General features: G+C 39.3%; 1 protein-coding gene across 1 annotated transcript; it reads left to right on the forward strand.

Moving 5' to 3' along the window:
- Nucleotides 1-204: 204 nt before the first annotated feature.
- Nucleotides 205-20,237, forward strand: onecut3a (one cut homeobox 3a). Its single transcript, XM_039695013.2, has 2 exons — nt 205-2,509; nt 14,153-20,237. Exons 1-2 carry the CDS (start codon nt 1,453-1,455, stop codon nt 14,455-14,457), a joined length of 1,362 nt encoding a protein of 453 aa, XP_039550947.2. The 5' UTR covers nt 205-1,452; the 3' UTR covers nt 14,458-20,237.
- The last annotated feature ends 117 nt before the right edge of the window (nt 20,238-20,354 follow it).

The following is a 20,354-nucleotide window of genomic DNA, read 5'->3' on the forward strand; positions in this document are numbered from 1 at the left end:
AGTGAACCGGAAGTGATCATCTGGAGAGAAAATAAAACTGTAGGCCTATGCATTGTCATATTTATTTAGTAAAATGTTAGCAATAGGAACTATTATTTTTAAAATTTAAAAAGGTAAAATATAAAGGGTAGCTATTTACCGCTTTTTACTAAGACATTCAGTTTTTGTAGGACCCTACATGTATAAATTGCTTAGCTATAGCAATTCAGTGTTGTCATGTCAAAAGACATAGATGCTCATGTCTCTGGTGAATTACAAATGGCAGGCCTGTAAGTAAATGGAACAACAAAGTAAACAAATGAATGTGACATCATACAAAACAGAGAAATAGGCAGGCTCCCTTCAGCCTATAATGAAACTGTTTATTGTGCCTAAAAAAGTGAACATTGAGTGAACAACACCTCCTTTCTCTTTTAATGTATTTTTTTTTCTTCTGATGTTCAAAGCGTGGCGTTAATTATATCACGTAAGTTTCTGTCACAACATAAAGTCTCACAACTGCAAATAGCCCATTTGGTTGATAATGACGTTTCTTTAAACTTTCAAGCGTTTAACACAAATATGATTAACCATGTGATCTTGTGTCGTTCAAAAGGAATTTGGCTATCTTATCTACTTAGGGTTTGGGAAATCCATTAATATTTAACCATTAAGATGTCGCGTACTGGCGCCAAGTTAAGCAACTTTATCAGGAGAAACCATGGATCGTGTCCATAAGGAATCCCCAATAATTCACAACAACACTGCTGGTGTCAAAGTGTGCAGATGTAAAAAAAAAAAAAAAAAAAACTCGATTTCGGTCTCTTAAAGACAGTGGAGGGACGAATTGTGAGAGTAGGCGAAGTGAATCTCTACAGTCTCTACAGTATTGATGACGTCAGCCCTAGTCTGAAAACTGTGTAAGCGTACACCATTTAAAAGGCTTTTGCATCATGATTAAGTTTCACAATGATATTTTTACTCTCTAGTTCTTTAGAAAGCACATAGCCTATAGCTGCTTATTGGTGATTCAAACTACCGGTAATCAGAAACCAATAGGCTGAACAACTTGAATAAACATTAAATTAACTCAAGATCCCCACATAACAATAATTGGTTCTGGAAAATACAAAAAAAAAGATTTTTGCTGAATCTAAGAATCACCGCAGAACCTTTATTTTGTGGGTTGCGCGCGCCCGTGCACTCACATCTTAATATATTGCGCGGTCACGAGACAGACACTCTCACTCGGTCAGCTTCGACTGTCAGTAGTAAGACGCGCGCCACGGCGATAGATACAAGCGTTTAGACACCAGGCGTACGCACATGTGCGTGGTGAAATGCTGGATTGACTAACACTGAAGATCTCGGGGATCAATGGCGCGCGGCTTTGAGATCGTTTAAAATTTATTGGAAGGGAGAGTGTGAGAGAGAAAGGAAAGAGAGAGAGAGGGAAAACAGTGTCTTTCAACAATGGAACTTACAATGGAAAACATTGGGAATCTGCACGGCGTGTCACACTCCCATCAAACGGGGGACTTGATGAACTCTCCTCACGCGCGACAGTCAACGACCCATAGGAACTTGGTGTCATCGCACGGCAGGTCAGCGATGGTGTCCAGCATGGCCTCGATACTGGACGGTGCCGGGGAGTATCGCACGGACCATTCGCTGTCCGGTCCTCTCCATCCAGCGATGACCATGTCGTGCGATTCGAGCATGAGTCTGAGCAGCACTTACACCACCCTGACGCCGCTGCAGCACCATTTGCCTCCCATATCCAACGTCTCAGAGAAATTTCACCATCACCCGCACCCTCACGCTCATCACCATCCCGCGCACCAGCGTCTCACCGCTGGAAATGTCAGCGGCAGCTTCACGCTGATGCGGGATGACCGGGGCCTCGCGTCCATGAGCAACCTATACGGTCACTACTCCAAAGACTTGTCCGGGATGGGACAACCTTTATCGCCTCTTTCCAATGGCCTTGGGTCTTTGCACAACTCCCAACAGACTCTGAGCGCGTACGGTCCGAGTGCTCACCTGGGGAACGACAAGATGATTTCCACGGGAGGCTTTGAGTCTCACGCTGCGATGCTCGGCCGGGGCGAGGAGCATCTGGCGCGGGGTTTGAGCGGGCATGGGGCGGGCATCATGTCTTCTCTCAACGGCATCAACCACCACCATCACCACCACCACAGTCACACGCACTCTCAGGCGAACGGGTCTGTGCTCTCGGAGCGGGATAGGCAGGCAGCAGGTGCCGGCGGACAGGGTGGGTCAGGGCAGGTGGAGGAGATCAACACCAAGGAGGTGGCTCAGCGAATAACGGCGGAGTTAAAGAGGTACAGCATTCCACAGGCCATCTTTGCCCAGAGGATCTTGTGTCGCTCTCAAGGAACTCTGTCGGACCTCCTGAGAAATCCCAAACCCTGGAGTAAACTCAAGTCAGGTCGGGAGACTTTCAGACGGATGTGGAAGTGGCTGCAGGAACCTGAGTTCCAGCGCATGTCAGCCCTTAGGCTTGCAGGTGAGTAAAGGTCACTTAAGTTTCCTCGTGCAGAAAAAAAAGGGAAATCAAAACAGTCACACAAAATCTATATCTATGTTACCTTTATTCAAGATAATGCAAGGAAATAATGTAATCAATATATCGTGCATGGACCTAATATTCTTTGTTCTTATTATTTGTGCTTGGTTTCTCACGGCTCATCTGAAGGCATCTGTTCCTATTCATAAAGATCAAAATACAGACGATATGAATAAAACATTCAACAAAAGCAGTGTATCCTTAAATGAACTAAATATTTCAGAGGCATCTAAAATGATTCAATTTAATAAATTTGCTAATAACCAGAGCAAATATAGAAACATAAACATTAAACATACAATTATTAGAATGTTAAATGAAGATGAAATCAATTAGCGTCTAAGTAAGTCCATCAGCTGCCTGTTGCAGGTGTTCAGGCTTGTAAAAAGGCCATTGAAGGTCAACACTGAAAGTAAAAACTGATGTTTATTTTTTTAAAATAATTATTTCTAAATAATTTGGTCCCAATGATTTCAAGACATTAACAAGCATCCAACATGTCATCAAGCTTAATTTCTTTTCATAAATGTCCCCTTTTCATTTTACTTCAAACTAAAAACAATGTAGACAAATGTGTAATCTCGACCTTAAAATTTGCCCACAGAAAATGTATAAAACTAAATAAATAAAAACAGTGTGTGTGTAATACCTTTGATAATGGTTGGAATAGAGGCCGCTGACCCGTCAAAACCTATCGTCTCACGTCGTATTTCAGTTGTGGGTTCAATTAACCAGGATATAGTGGCATATTTTAGTTCCAGTCAATGCCCCGTTGAAAAGCACTTAATGGAATGTAAATTGTTCCTTTGCGCATTTAAAGTTGTTCTGGTAAATAAAGATTTAAACGCTATTCAATTGTCCTCTTAAGTGCCGTTGCTGTTAAAGCTAATTGGGCATCAGATTTTTTTCTTCCACACCCTATAAAAGTGGGGTACGTAAACGGAAGACGAACTTTCCACTTAATAACTTAAATGTGGTAAAGTTAAAACTAACTGGTAACTAACTCAATGTCTTTGGGGCAACTTTGTCTTCAGTTTCACAGGCCCTACACTTTACAATGCGTCCATATTACAACAACCCAATACTTTAATTACACGAACACTGTAAAGTGGGACCCTTGAGATCATATATATATACACACATACATACATACTATTTTAAATATTATATGTATAAATTATTTATTTGAAATAGACTTCTACAAACATGCTTTAAGTGAATTCACTGTTGTCTATTTTATTGTCTATTGCGGAAAATTGTAGTTTCAAAACCCCCGGCATTCTTGGTATAAAATAATGCCCTTTATAAAATAAAAGCCCTTGGACGTTCCGGATCTATAGTAAATTTAGCTCTATGAGGAATTGCTATGCTATGCAAATAACAAAAGCAAGTGCAATTTAAATGAGCCATTATGCACAGCGCGCATGTAGAAGTTGGGGGGTTGTGTTTCAGAGTCTGGGAATACTCGTTCACTACATCAATCAATAAATTCAAATTACTATTCCAAATTCATCACAGTCACAAAAATCAATGCCGTGGCACTGCTTGGCTAATGTGAAAATGCCCCTGTCTGTGGGATCATTTGGTATTGTTCTTCTGGGGCGCTGAAGCGTTTTTTTTTTTTTTTTTTTGACAGTGGGCATAGTTCGTGCTGTATAAAAAACAAACAACAAAAATATTTACAAATATTTAATAGGCTACAAACGACAAATACAAGCAGCATATATTAATTAGGCATAGATCGCACGTACATCTGACAGATAAGTGCAAACCTCAAATACGCAATGCGCAATGTTTAAAGATTTCATTAACAATGAAAACAATTCGTCTCAGCATTTGTGCCGTATTCCACACTCAATCTCAATGTATTTGGCCCAATCAATACAGCGATCAATAAAGATAGCCAGTACATCTATCAATTATACCGGCTCAGCACTCTCTCCCATTGGACTCTGGATTTACCTTCTATTTCGTTAGGAGGAAGGATGTAGATTTCACTGTGTATCTTATGCGGTCTAAGGAAATTATAATAGCCTACAATATTAAAGTCTATCAAAGCGATGCATCACTACAGGAAAATAAATGTCTCCTTTACAGGTCTATATTTAAACCAAATGTAGCCTAATTTAAGGCCTATACATTTCTTGCATTGCAACCCTTTGAGAATTATACCCACCACCTTGCCCATTCGATTTTTTTAAACCACTTGACAATCTCTGTTAAACTATAAGAATTGCTCTCTCGCATGAAACTGAGCGCAATCAATCAATTTAGGATTGGTACAAGTTATATAAACACACACACTTTAACAATTTTTAAGTGGAGTGTTTACTTTTCACTCAACATCATCATCATCACCATCCTCCTCATCAAAATGACTTCCAGTCTCGCCTCCAGTTCCCAGCCCACGAGGATGGACGCGATTGATTTAGGATTAGCGAATCGAGGCATTTTCAGGGGAGACGGGTTTTGGCAGGCCAAGAAAATGATCGATGCTGACCTTAATAATTGATAGAGCCAGAAGTGAAAAATGAAGATTCGGTCACCTGTTTGGTAAACAAGTGCATGGAATCTGTTTTTTAATATTATTATTTAAAGGTGTTCGAAAAGAATCTTAAAATCCATGACCACGCCTCCACACACGGTTGTCTGTTAAAACGGTCTAAGGGTCTATAGCTATAACAAGCAGTGAATATATCGATTTCAGTTGCTAGTTTTGCTATTTCAGCTTAAGTTGAACTGAATGGGAGAAAATTAACTTTCGTCTCCTCCCCCCTTGGCCTACTGTATCATTCTAATTTTAAAGCTGTTATGGTTTCTCAATTGTGCAGATAATTTAATAACTTTCAGGGGGTTAAATTTCTCACATCTAATTCCCTGTTGAGGTACCCAATTTGTTTTTTTAATGCGAGCTAAACGTTTTTAATGATATGTAAATCTAAAAGTGTGAATAGTAAATCTAAAAAAACAAAATGATAATGACACTTACTAGCCCTACTACTATTAACATACATCACTGCTTTATATTAGTGATATAGTCCGATAGGCCCATTGATCCAAGCGAAATGCGCCCGAGAAGCGAACTGTTGCCATGGTAACCACGTACGCGAACTGTCCTTTAATTTAGGGTATTCCACCTTATTTTAAGCTATAACTTTTGTGGTTACGCTGCTGAAACATTTATTTAATACGAAGGCTACTTATATGAAATAATATAGCCTAGCTATAGCTATAAGTTTTTTTGTATTATTTCCAAACAACGTGAAAATCCGCAAAGCTTTTGCTAGAGACGTTGGTATTGCAGCTATTCTTGATATGTCCACATATGACAGATATTTACTCCGCTTTACATCGTGATATTACGTATATACGTATTCGTAATATACGTATTTGCAACATTTTTCCCATTCTGTAAAGGCCATTGTGGCAGACAACATATCTTGTGTAAGCCAATGAGTTGTTAACCAGCTCCTTACTCCTGTTCTATAATAGCTGAGGACAGAGTAACAGATGTACGCGCCACCATAAGATGTAACATTGTTGCTTTTATAATGGGTGCAGTAGGCTACTGTCTCCGCGAGCTTAGATTTTCATGATCAATCTCTGTGCTCGCCCGCCAAAATGGATCGATAGGAGAGAGTTGACCTTTAAATCAAATTGCTAAGAGACCGTGCCGCCTAGGAGGAGAGCATCAAAGGGTTAAATTGCATTGCGTCACCACTAAATTTTACCAAGGGGGGGATTTAGTAATTTTATCATAGCTAATACTACAGAACAACGCCTCCGAATAGTTTGAGTCACGGCACAAAGCACTTGGGCATGTAGTAAATATACTTCAGTTTCTGCCTTATTTGAACCATACTGACCTGAAAGCTATAATTCTGCCATATGTACTGTACCTACAGTCCCTGTTTTTTTCTTCTTCTTCGCATCAATCCAAAGAGCATGTGCAAAACTTGGCCGTGCAATATAATTTAAATGGAGTGATACAATTGTACATTAACAATTTGCAATAATGCATGCTAATTGCTAATGGCAAATATAGGCTGTAAGAATAAAATTCCAATGGGCATTTAATGCTTAGATTATTATTATATATATATATATATATATATATATATATATATATATACTGTATGTGCATTTAACAATGGATGCACAGTCCTCCATTGACAAAACAAATATAAACATTAAAAAAAAAACTAGCCAATGTGGTCAGATTCAAAACCACATGTACTCTCCTGAGGCTGAGAGACTGGCTGGTTTCTGACACATCTTGAGGCATCAAGGGCCATTTAACAGAGCAGTGACTCTATTGGTGTGCTGTTACATCATTTACAACCCACAGCCTGCTAAAATAGTCAATCAAACCATTTTGTAAAAGCTGTGAAATCCAGAGCCCAACAATGTTTAGTGGCCCAACACAGTTGAGAGTTTTAGTTTGTCAACATTTTGAAATCTTTGGTCTAGCAGATAAAGACATAATAATGATCCTTTAGGTACAGGGAAAAAGACCATCTTCTTAGAATACCCTTCAATAGCATGCTGCTTTAGAGATTAAAAGATTAATGTTCTTGATGTTACATTGCTTTCCCTGATCAGATCGACAGTACAAAGAAAAAAGCTAGAAAATGTTATTCTAGCATCAGGCTATATAAACCTCTTTTTGGTTTTGACTGAAATCTTATCTTAAAGAGAGTGCAGTTGTACGTGTTCAATGGCATCTTGAGCCCACACAAGAAATGAAACCTATTGATTAATCCTGTGGTATTTTCAGAGGTTTTAAACGTTCTTTCAAGACTTGAGCAGGGTGTTTGGCCCCTCAACCATTCAGACATCTTAAACTCACTTCACTGTAATTGTAGGTCAAGCAGTCTTAACAACCAAACCCATTCCAATGTGTCAATAGAACGGATGTTTGACTGAACAGTTTTACTAGACCGTTCAATAATTGATCTCACCACAACAGTCGTGTGCTAGGATCACGTCAACATTAAGCAATGCTTAGTTCTTAAGAGAAATGAAGTACCTGTTCTTACAGTAGTTAGACCACAGGTTTGGCCCTTTACCTCGCCCACTACCATCCTCCAAGGCTAGCTCAGCAGAATCAGCCCCTGTCAAAACATCGACCTTTGAGACGATTAGCACCAAGTCACGCTGATAAAAACGGCAGACATCCAATAAATCAAATAAGAGAAAAAGATAAAATCAATCCATGATAAGTCCTAAAGGTAGCCTACCAGCCAGTTGTTTAAAAGGTGAGAGACTTTTAAAAGTCACACGCTTGTTTAGTCACCTGATAGAGAGAGCGGCTGGAAAAAGGTGTAACCTTATTAGTAATGTTTTAGAGAGAGAAAACGCCTCACTTCACAGCATACTAACCCCACATATCGGCTGTTTACATCAATCCAAACCCAGGCACCCCCCAACAGATTATCCATTATGAATTCTGATTTACACGCACTGATGTTAAATATATTTACACAGCACACAGGCATACTCATGCAAAACACACCACTGCTTATCTACAGTGGAATAGTTGCTGATGATAACAATTCATGTCCATACAAGGGCAATATCATGACACACTGACTTTTTAAACACCGTTGGATAGGCCTCTATGGGAGCCACTCCGCTCCCAATTTCAGCTCAGCCGCACTCTATGCATCGATCCTAGTCAGACTGGTCGGCTGAGCGGCGCGGCCAGTCATCGATCCCTGCACTCCCTCAGTCCTCCCACTTGAAATCCAAGAGAGCGCGCATACACCTCCAGCTTTCACAGGAGACACCATTTATTTATTTATTTATTTCTACTTTGTGAAGTCAAGAATCCTCGGACTGAAGCCTTGGAGTTTGTTTATTATAGCTCCAATTTGCTGCTGATGAAAATAAGTTTAACCCTCAAAGACAAGAACCTTCCATGGGCCTATGAAGCTAAATGTAGTATACTTCAAACAAAGAAATGACTGCCTTTGATGACTGGTACATTGTTTGCCCCATACATTTCGCTGTACCTTCAAAGGCACACACTGTATTCTCCAACATCAATAATTTATCACATTTTGACAACAATTTCATATCATAAGCTTTGAACATATAAGAAACCTAAACCATCTGAAACACTGAACATAGATTGCTGGTTTAGAATATATACTGCTACAATTTATAAAGCTTATACAGGCCATGTTTATTTTCATTGTATGTATTTATTTAGCTGACGCTCTTATCCAAAGCGATTTACAATAACTAGGGGTTAAGTGTCTTGCTCAGGGACACATTGGTGTCTCGAGGTGGATTCGAACCTGGGTTTCTCTCAAAGGGATGTGTCTTATCCACTGTGCCATCACCACCACCTTATGCGCCACAGGAACAAGTGCACAGCACTTTTGTGGTCGCTCTGAATCGCTGACGAAGAGTAATTACTTGGTGAAGTGGATTTACCGTACTTAGTTAGCGAAAGTTATCGTAAGCATTGTAATGTTTGAAGACATTATAACAAATGTCAGAAGACCAGGAAGATTTTAAAACAAGTGGTTCATTCAAAAATCCTTACCTTCATGCTGTGGAAATACAAGCCTGAAGACAGAAGAGAACACAATAAATACAGCGCTGAAAATACAGTAGGCGAAGCTACATAAGCTCTAGAATGTGAAGCTGTCATGCCGTGTTGAGTTTTGGGTAACTGTCTTGTTTAGACACCATATTAAGAGGATTGCACTGCTAGTGAGTGTTTTGATTTTCTGTAGGTCATTCATGCTGCATTGAGAATTGCCATAGTAACTCGCATCACCGTTCAGGGAGAAAACTGGACAAGTTAATACTCTCTGACGAGAAGACGCCAGATAGCAAATAATGTCACTGATTAAAACCAATACCTATCACTCAATACAATAATCACATTGCTGAGCATTTTTGAACATTTTATATTTTGTTTGGTTTAACATTACCTTTGTAATTGACTTTGACATTTTGTTGGCTTGTGAATATGCAAAACTTGCACACAGCCACTACAAAACCTGAGAGGCTGCTCACTGCAGAGCCATGGGTAGAGCGTGAAGTCCAACTCCCCCTCTCTGGATGTAATTTGGGCACAATTGTTGAAGCATGAAGGTCCAACCACACCCATAACTCCATCCTTCCACCCATTAGGTCCACAGAGGTGGAGATGGACTAGGTCTAGCTCAACCCATGATGTCCAGAGAGGTGGAGCTGGTTGTCATTTGGCATTTGACATTGTGAACAGGATTGTGCAAAACGACAGTGAAAACATCCTATTAACATGCATTAAAATAGCCTCTTTTCCCTGCAAACGATGCCATGAAGAATGTGAATATTTCATTCAAAGGCACAAACAAAAAAGGTGCAGGTATCAGCTATAGGAAGCAGAGGGCGATCTCTAGGAGATGGAGGCGCTGCCTCGCAATAAGCATTTTCAAAAACTGGGTAAAATAAGACGACATTTATACTTACCCTTCAACCATCAAACATTAAAAATTACACTTAAAAGTGTAAAAGCATTAACAAATTTTGACCACAGACCCCCGATAATTACACATCACTAGTAATAGGCCTTTGTCTTTGGTAACACTGGAACATTGAGTGATAATGATTCGAAGTGATTTCTGTCATTGTCACAGACAATGAGTAGTCTATTATATTTACCTGCCTTAGACACATTCCAAACACTGCTAAAAAGGATTAGAAGTGAAAAAGGGGAGACAATTTTATTTTAAAGCATCTGTGTGAAAACAAATCTTGAAAGAGGCATGAGGATTTGGGGAGGAAAAAAAAATAGATTCTTAGTGCATTCCATTGAATAATTAATGTAATACATGGTAAATTAAATCATGAGCATACTACAAATGCACACAGTGGCCTAGTCTTTTTAGTCGAAATAAGAAAATAATCAGGAGGGAAAGAATGCAGTGACTGAAAAGAGCTCTTGACAGATATTATTGTCACACCACGTCACAATAAAATTACACGCATTACGTTATTCTCTTGAAGTCTGAACATGAGAACATTAAGGAAATTGTACCGCTCATTCGGTCAAATTGACAGATAAGTATTTGTTGCATTTGTTTTATTCTTTCAGAGTTGGTCTAAAACTAAAACTCGTTAGGGAAAGTATTTAAAAAAAGATTCGCCACAGAGGTTACCATAGCAACAGAACGCTAATGAACACTTCGCATTATCGTACGTTATGTCGACCAACATAAAAAGGCCTACTGTCATAAAAACGTTGTAGCCTATATTTACACGAATAAACTCGAATGTTTTGTTTAAACAAGATTAAAGTCAGTTAACGTGAACATCCACAGTTGCTCTCAGAAAATTTGATTTGCGATCATGTCAATAGGCTAACCTTAACTAACCGACCTTAACTGTTTGAGCTGTTATTTCAAATTACCTAAATATTAGAATACTGATCTTTCCTTATTGCATTACACTAAATTTAGTCGAGTATTTAGAGAAAGCCTTGAGCACAATCTTGTTTACAAGAAGAGCTTACTAATTACTAACACAAAACTAGTAGGCCTATTCTAGCAGACAAAAAAAAGGGTTGAAAAAAATAACTGGACTTAATTTATTTTTTGTCAAATACTCAGATAAGTATATTTTTGACTGAATGTGCAGCCTAAAGTTTAGGCCTAAAAAGTGCTTTTGAAAACATGAACATTGCACTGCCATACAAGCATAAAAAGATCAAAGAGAGTTGAGGAATGGTTAATCTGAGTGCTTTCAATCTCATTACAAAACCCATTTACATAATCGAATAGTTTAAGCCTCATTTATAACGAAAACGGAAAGAAGAAGCGTTCTGCAGACATTTGCGGTGAATACGGAGTCATTTAAAGACGTAGGCCTACCTTCGATTCACAAGTCGAGACTAATTAACACTTTCATAAGCCATACATAACTGAACGCTTGCAGCTGCTATTTTTTAGCCATTATTCTGAATCATACTGCAGTGTGTCCTCGTTTGTCATTCCCCACACCGCACAGCACGCAGCGCTATTAAATTGGTATTATTTCGAATTTAGACTCAGCGCCCCATTGGTACAAGGCAGGCATACCGTAGTTTCTGGCTTATTACCAGAACAATTTTCATGGAACTATAATTAATTAAATTAAATGAATTCCAAAAACGAATTATTTACGGATGTATCGATCGGTAGGCCTACTGAACAGGCCAACCCCGCTATCATTATGTTGCATGAACGTCAGAAACTACACTAGCCTATCCACCTAGTCAACTTGTACAGTTAGTCTAACTGATCATTTAAAAAATGTGCTATTTCTAGAAACATAAGCATTAAATTATCTCTCTGAACACATTTTATGTGGTTGTATTGCGTAATTGACTCAAATAACATATTTAGCCCCTTGCATATAGCCTAAGTGATCATTTAATCTTTCACAAAAATCACCTAGCCTATAGGTTACTGAAAAAAAGACAGAAAGAAAGACAAAAAGAAAGAAAGAAAGAAAGAAAGACAGAAAGAAAGAAAGAAAGAAAGAAAGAAAGAAAGAAAGAAAGAAAGAAAGAAAGAAAGAAAGAAAGAAAGAAAGAAAGAAAGAAGACTGCAGTATGTTTAGAATTTGTTAAGTTTATCATCAAACGTTATAATAAGCGAGTGTCAAAAATCTCCCCCGAATGCTTCTATTCACTCTTTGTCACTCATTGGCTTTTTTCCTGTACAATATATTTGTGGTTCTGTCCCACACTCTGCTCACTGTAGCTCTAAAGTCTGCAGCTATCGATTTTTTTCCTTTTCTACGCCGCGCTTGGTTCAGTAATCAGGGCCCCCTTCCCAACCGATCGATCAATATTGATTACAAAATCTTACGCCTGTAAACCGTTTACACCAGGGAATAGCGGCAGCGACACCTGCTGGTTGACTCGGGTTATAACACCAAACACAGCCTGCTCGGTTTGTTGAAATTCTGAGGGGATATAAACGTGTGTTGGAGAACTGACAACCACTGTCAAAAGGCAAATGAATTTCAAAAACAATAGGCTCCAGTAAATCGTGCTGAAAGCCAAGGTCGTCTACGTCAGATACGCTGATGTCTGTTTTTTTTTTCAGGCGTAGTTATTTCAGGCGAACACCACAGACGACTAATAACAATTTAAAAAAGGCTTTATAGCTTCATCATTCACTTCAGACGCGGCGCTTCGAGACACCTTTATGCGATAGGAGCAATGTTGTGCGCAAACAAATATTATAGGCACGTTAGTACCGTCGACATTTAAACGGTACACTTCCAAGTGTACAATGCATTTAATGGCGTGCGCCCGCGCGCGCGTGTAAACGCAGAGTGGCTGATATAGAATCTGAATATGATGGATGCGGTCCAGGCAGTTAGACGCCTGTAGTAAACAGATTTGACTGCGAGAGGTGACTTGATCAATGGGCCTCAGCTCAGTGTAATTAGATACATGGCACCACAGTTTGGCTCCAGTCACTCCACAAATGCACACAAGATAGATAAAATCCGAGTAAGACGCAAAGAGCTGCTGCTTTTACAGGTGACTGAGGTAAGAAATGAATGATCCATTCACAAATAATGCTGAGAGAGGCAAAAGGTCTGTGAGTGCATTGGAAAACAAAACAATAATACAATGTAAAATATATATATTTTTTAAATATGTTACATAACATAATTGCTATCAAGTAAAAGAAAACCCTGCTAAAAATGCCACCGGATCATCTTTTCACACAATAGAATTTGTAATTGCAAGCTGTGTAAACAAACTAAAACATTTCTTGGCGTAGGCTACTCATGTTTCCACTTTGGTACAACACTCGCAATGTTTACTGCCCTCAAGTAGGCAGCCAGAATCTCTCTCTCTCTGTGTTGCCAGGACAGAAACATACAGGAAGGTGGTGTGAGTTAAAGGCAGTTCGAAAATACCCTGCCTCTCTTAGGTTTGTGCCCTCCAGTGGCCTTTGTTTGAAGTCGCAGACTACAGACCTGCTGGAGGGGCGTTCAGACCGAAGTCTCTGTGGACGACCCCACCTCCAAAAACAGACACATACACACTAAAATAGGATGAGTCAATATCCCCCTTGCGTCTATCTATCTATCTATCTATCTATCTATCTATCTATCTATCTATCTATCTATCTATCTATCTATCTATCTATCTATCTATCTATCTATCTATCTATCTTTCTTTCTTTCTTTCTTTCTTTCACAAAGACCCCTACTTTTGTATACCAGTCACTCGCTCTCCTACTGTGAGCCCAAACTGCATTAATATTGAATCAAACAGCAGTGTCTCCAACGACCAGGCTGAGATGCTCACCGCTGGCCTACTCTGTCTGCTCTCTTTAAAGGGATGATTTTTGACCTCCGGGGAGATAGAATGGATTTGTCTTAAATCACTATTAATCCACAGCCAAACAGGAGAGTCTGAATATTTTCGACTTCCTGCAAAGCCGTTCATCTGTGGAATTTGCTCTGAAATAGGGCATTTCAGTATGTAGAGCAAACATGAGGCTAATTATTTTTTTTTTTTCTTTGTCTACTTCCCTTTCCCTGAACTTTTCTTATTCATCCTCCTGATCCCCACAGCCTGCAAGCGCAAGGAACAAGAGCAGCACAAGGAACGCAATATGACACCCAAGAAGCAGCGCTTGGTCTTCACCGATCTGCAGCGCCGCACGCTCATCGCCATTTTCAAGGAGAACAAGCGGCCCTCGAAGGAAATGCAGGTGACCATCTCGCAGCAGCTGGGCCTGGAACTCAGCACCGTCAGCAACTTCTTCATGAACGCGCGTCGCCGCTGCGTCGATCGCTGGCATGAGGAACACCATCACGGTCATGTAGCCAGCCCAGGCCAGCCGGGCACCTCCGCCACCACCTTCTCCAAGGCTTAAATTTAAACCCCTTTCCCCCCTGGGTGGCTAAGACTGGATTTTCATTCCAACCTCACATAGTCACCCTTTGCGTGCCAATCAATCCCACTGCTGCCAAAAAACAAAAAAATGGCGACGTTTCACGTAAATGCAACCTTTTACTTCTTTGGGACTGTTATTAAATCAAGTCAAACATCTCCACGTGGAAAAGCACCACATCATTCTCGCATAAACCACAAAAAAGTGAGCACTCTTCGTGCATTTGAGGAGCACTTTCATAGCTCACAGCACAGACGGCTTGTTACTCAAGCGAGGTTGTCAAAGAAAGCCACCACCTGCATCATCACTCTCAGGCCCATGGCGGCACAATTCCCTAATGGCCAGTTGTTTCTCTGAGGCTCTCAGATCATATGCTAAGCTAATGAATTGAGAGACTAATCGATACAGACAGAAAAGCGAAGGACGTCGACCTCTACTGAAGGTGAAGCTCCTGCAACAAGGACTCTCGCGTTCACCCAGCACAGCTCTCCATACGGTTTATTTTGCACAGATGGAAATGGAGGGCTGCGACGTTTCACTGCACTTGAGGTTAATGCATGTTCACAATTCAAACTGTCCGTGATGCAACAAGTGAATCATTTGAGAACTGTCCTCAAGTCTGGAGACAAAATACTGGACCATTTTCAGCAATGGTGCACCCTTTCTGATCTCGAAAAACTGCGACCTATGATATTTCAAGTATGAATAGAATATTTTTCATTCCGTATAAATACATAATAGGCCAAAGGTCAAGACAGGTACAGCCAAAACACAACGAGAGGCACATTTTAACCTTGTATGGAAATATTTGTTACAAAATGGTACATTTACACACAACTGAAATCTTACTGACAAATCAAAAATGTTATGTTTATCCTGCAAAGTGGACATGGGTAAACACAGTCCAAAAAGTTACATAAAATCTAGTGCCAATAATGTTTGCCTTAATATGAAAGTTCACATACCGCAGAGTAGTTCAGAGTCCACACCTAAACCGGCATTATGTGCCATAGCAACCAACAATCATCTTTTAAAAAGAATCAGAATCTTTTTTTTAAAACATAAATTATGAAAATAATTAATGCTTTAAATTATTCAGTACATCTGGTCTGTGATAAAACCAACTGAAAAGGTAGAAATATCAGCAACATAACAGAAAAATAAATCTTTATCCCCTAATCCCCTTTTTTCCCACTTACTTTCTCTTCATAATATTAAAGCGGGTAATTGGTACAAAATATTTCTATTTCTTATCAAACTTGTGATCCATGTATACGTAAGGCATCGATCATTTGAAAATTAAAAAAAAAGGAAAAAAAAAAAGACTTTCTAAAAGAATAACCAATCTTCGGAGGACTGCAGCTGGACATCTCTGCATTGCATGTGAACTACCACAGGTCATAACGGAAGGAACTTTCACTGACCATGACAGAGACATTTCTCTCTCTTGGCTCTGTTGAAGAGCACACAAAACAAAAACAAGAATTCCACCCGAAATTCCTCCGCAAAACCTTGAAAAACCCTGCCAAAATGGGTGCGAAACAAGGGCACAACCTTACCTCCGTGGGGAGATGTTCAAAAATCGAAGGGGAGTTTTTTTTGTGCGTCTTTGAATGCAACAGTAGCATTTCTGGAAATGTTGCAGGACTTGCTGAACAGATAAAAGTTGGCGGTGTGTTAATGCAAAAATGCTCTGAGCATTGGAGTTATAAGCAGGCCCAGATGGAATCCGCAGAACTACGGTGGAAAAATCAATGGAATTCTGTGGAATGAATTCAACCATGGTGCAATGTGTAGCTGAAAGCATATTCAAATTAGCCAACATATTTCATAAACGAATATTCAAGGAACAGCAGAATTCTGTGAATGACATGAATGACATTCCACACGATCTTTCTGCTTAATTATACACACAGATTCCATGTGGGCCTGGTTATGTGCATTAATAGAGCAGATTTGTGCTACACAAATCAGCAGGTATCTATATGTACATTACCTGATAAAACTGACCTTTTGTTTGTAGTGAGAACCAGTGTGGCTACCTCACTGAGCTGGGTGGTTTGTGAAACAGCCACTGATACCAAAGATTCTTTGACCTGCCAATCCTGTGCTGCCAACGGGAGGAATACTCAAATACCAAAACCCCAATAGCATAACCAAAGCTGTTACAGGTGCAAACAAATAAATGGATTTTCACACATAAGATGACATACATACTCTCACAGTGCAGTCAGACTGCATAGCACCACACTGAGGGATGAGGCTGCTATGCAGATTGAGTTGAGTGCCTTTTTCCTTCAACAACGGGTGGGACTGCTCTGGAACACACACACACACACACACACGACACACACTGTGGGTCAGTTCACACACAGAAAGCGGTTTTTGTTTGTTTGTTCAATTTCGCTCCTTTTTAACAGTTTTTTTTTCGGTGTAAACCTGCGCTACACTAACGTTTTTAACCGTTTCGCGGTTTTTGAATTTCTCTCGCACCGTCGCGGTTATTTAAAGGCGACGCATCGAGTTTAAAAACGCGGTTCTAGATCGTATGCCATTTTCCATGAACGCTGTCAGGCGTTTTTTTAAACGCCTATGTGTGAACAGCACCTTGCACAATTACTTGAACATACAAATGTACACTACTTAGGCATAGACATTGAAGCACAGGGTGATTTTGACGTTAGTTTGACATAAACTGGTGTTTAAGCACTTTATAATGCCAATTTTATTTATTGTTTTTGGCACTATCACTTAACTGAAATTATTTGGGCTAAGAGCCCTGGAAAAATGCCCAGCTTTCTTTTACATTAGACTAATTTCTTCATTTCATTTGCACTGTATATAATTACAAAAAGTTCAAAAAGTTCAATGATAATATTGAAATATATTTTGCATGTCATACACCCTGATGTCACTCAAAATGCCTGAGTACTGTACCCACATGTGGCCTATTTTCATTAACACTAATTTAAATCAAGCTATTTCATAAACTTTTGACATACGCCTATACCAAAATTGACTTTATTCTAAGCTACATGGCTGGCTACAATTAATATTTTACACTGATTTAGGTCAAGAGCAGGATTCAAATAAAATCAGGTTTGTGATTTTGATTCATGAGAAGAGGCCATTTTAGAAGACACATATTGAACCATTTCCCTCTTATATTTCTCCCATTGGAAACCACATGGACTTGGCAGGAAGGTGTTGACAATTGATTCTGAAATACCTCAAATGTTTTGTGTAAAGTTTATGTAATTTAGATTAAACTAATGCTAATTACAATGAGTACACTAACACTGCTAAGACTAATAATAGTTAGTTTTTGAACTTGTGACTTGAAGCTTTATACTGTTAAATTGTGTTTTTGTTGGTGTTGTTGTTTGGTTCACTCATTTGCCAATTTCTTGTTTATTATTATTATTATTTTGATCGAAGGTGTTACTTAATTCTTTATAAAAGAAAGACATTTGAATGTTTATAATGAAAGACATGACACAAAGGAAAAGGATTTGAGAGTGAAAGAAAAACAACATTGAAAGATGACAGAAAAGAGCAAAATCACAGTACGCTGAATTTCCAATATATGTATCATTTTTTTCTAATGATTTCAGTTTCAGCATTAGTCAGACTTTAACTATATGTTGATTTTTTTTAAAGCTAACTAGAGTGTGTTAAGTGCTCCTAGCATTGATTTTAAAAAATAATGAAAAAACAAACTCCTCCCATTTAAAGTGGTGAGGATACTTTTTTCTGCATGACTATTGTATACTGTACAGAGTAAAGCTGGATCGACCTGGACTTTGGAGGGAGCGACTAGGACGAATACACCACGGGAACGTTGGAGATGGGTGGGAAGGGTGGTAAAGGTGTTGGAGGGGTCTTTGTTTTGTAGAGTTTTCTGTCACTGTTGTTTTTCACTGGTTGTGTGCATGTATTGTTGCAGCCCTCTCTGCCCTCCTTGTATTTCTTTTATGTATATAACTCTTTAGTGGGGCATGACCGTTTATCCTGGGCAACTGAACTTGGTCATGTACCTAATGTACACACGTCTCTAAAAATGTAATCTTGTGTGCATTTGTTTACATGTGGCGTGTTTCTCGATTTGGGTTGCACACCATTTCACGCGAAACTGGAATGCTACCAGACAGGTTTTTTTTTTTTTTGCAACAGACCCCTCCAACCAGAAATGGTCTCTCATTGACTGTAAAACAGCATCATGTACATCATGTTTCTCTCCGGGTCTGTCAGCAGATTCAACCCCCCAGTCACACTGTGCTCTTCCTCTTCTGTTACCTGTCAATCAATCAGAACCAAGTGTCTTTGTGATGGTAGAAGACAATCAGTTTCAAAACTAGGAGAAAAAAATGGTAGAGAGAAGACAGGCTGAGAGGAGGAGGAGGAGGAGAAGAGGAGAAAGGAAGGAGGAAAGAGGCTCATTGGTCAAATAGGTGACTACTGCCCTATTTAGCTTGCAGTGGTGCTTATGATGTGCAACATTAGCTAACTTTGCAACCGCTCTTCCCTGTAGATTTGTATAGTAAAGCATAGGAAACATTTAGGTGTTTTAAGAGGTAAATTTAACTTCCACAAGCAATTCTAGCCACCAAAATGGACAATAAATATAAGTTCCATGCTAAACATGATGCTAACACCCACTTTAGCATCAAGCTACATTGTTCTCTCACCTAACTAACCTACTCCAACACTGCTGTACCAATTAAAAAGAGCTAGCGCAGACAAGTGCTAACATTTGCGCTAACAATGCTCTTCAACCACAAAACGGTCAATAAAGAGCTGCTGAGACTGGTAGTCTTTGCACAGAGAACTATGCAAAAATACAACAAAAAGAAAAAGCCTTTACCTCAATCTTAATCAATGTTGCTGGTTCAGGCTCTTTTCCACTTCAGTCACTAGGATGATGTCACTTGCACCAATTATTGAAAACTTGAAATGTTATGTACCTGCTAAAACCATGTTTAAACCACTAGTTTGAACTGGCTTGCTAGGATTATTGTTGTTTTGTTTTTTTAGGTGTTTTTGGGTGCTTGGCAGGCTGGGAGACCAATACACTGATAACCTAGCTATGACAGCAAACCACCTTAAGCTGGTTTTAATTCTTTATTTTTAAAGCTGGGAATTTAACAGTGTAGCAAGTTCGCCAGATTATTATATATCGAAACACTATGTACACTATGGGAAGAGTGTGTGCAAAACAAATAGCTCTTAATGAAAACGATTACATACACAAACTCTCCTTAGAGCACATCTACCCAAGCCAAAGACTGATTCAAGGGTAAAGACAATCCAAAAAAACAATCAGTGTGTGTTTCTGAAGCTGTCGCGTTGCCCTGGCTGACAATAATTTATGACAGGTGCAAGGATTCATGAATTGTAGCATTCAAGTTCAATGTAAACACCTAGAAACCAATATAATGAAGGACAAAATACCTGTCTCCGTTCAAAATCTTCTGTAGAAGACTTCCCAGTTTTAATATCCTGTTGAAGCTTCACATGCACACACAAACTTGTTCTCAGGCAGCTGTTAAAGGTTAAAGGGCATGTCATCATGGAGAGCCTCATTCCTCCTCCTGTCCTACAGGGGGAGCCAGAGAGCCTGTGGAGCACTTTTCATTTAGTGCAAATGGACAGGAGACAAATTGGAGTAATAACTGTTACAGGAAAAAAAAACAACTAAAAAAAGGTAATATGGGTAAATTGCGTGTTTTGAAATAAAATAAAACCATTGTTGAACACATTCACACTATTGTCTGTTTATTTATCTAGCCTGGATTGGTTTGCAGCAATAAACAAACCCCCCCCCCCCCCCCCCCAACATTTTCAGTTAAACATATTTATTTGTAAAGCATTTTTTTGTG

This window comes from Pimephales promelas, chromosome 2 (assembly GCF_988280905.1).
Source record: "Pimephales promelas chromosome 2, fPimPro1.hap1.1, whole genome shotgun sequence".
In the NCBI taxonomy this organism is placed as follows: Eukaryota; Metazoa; Chordata; class Actinopteri; order Cypriniformes; family Leuciscidae; genus Pimephales; species Pimephales promelas.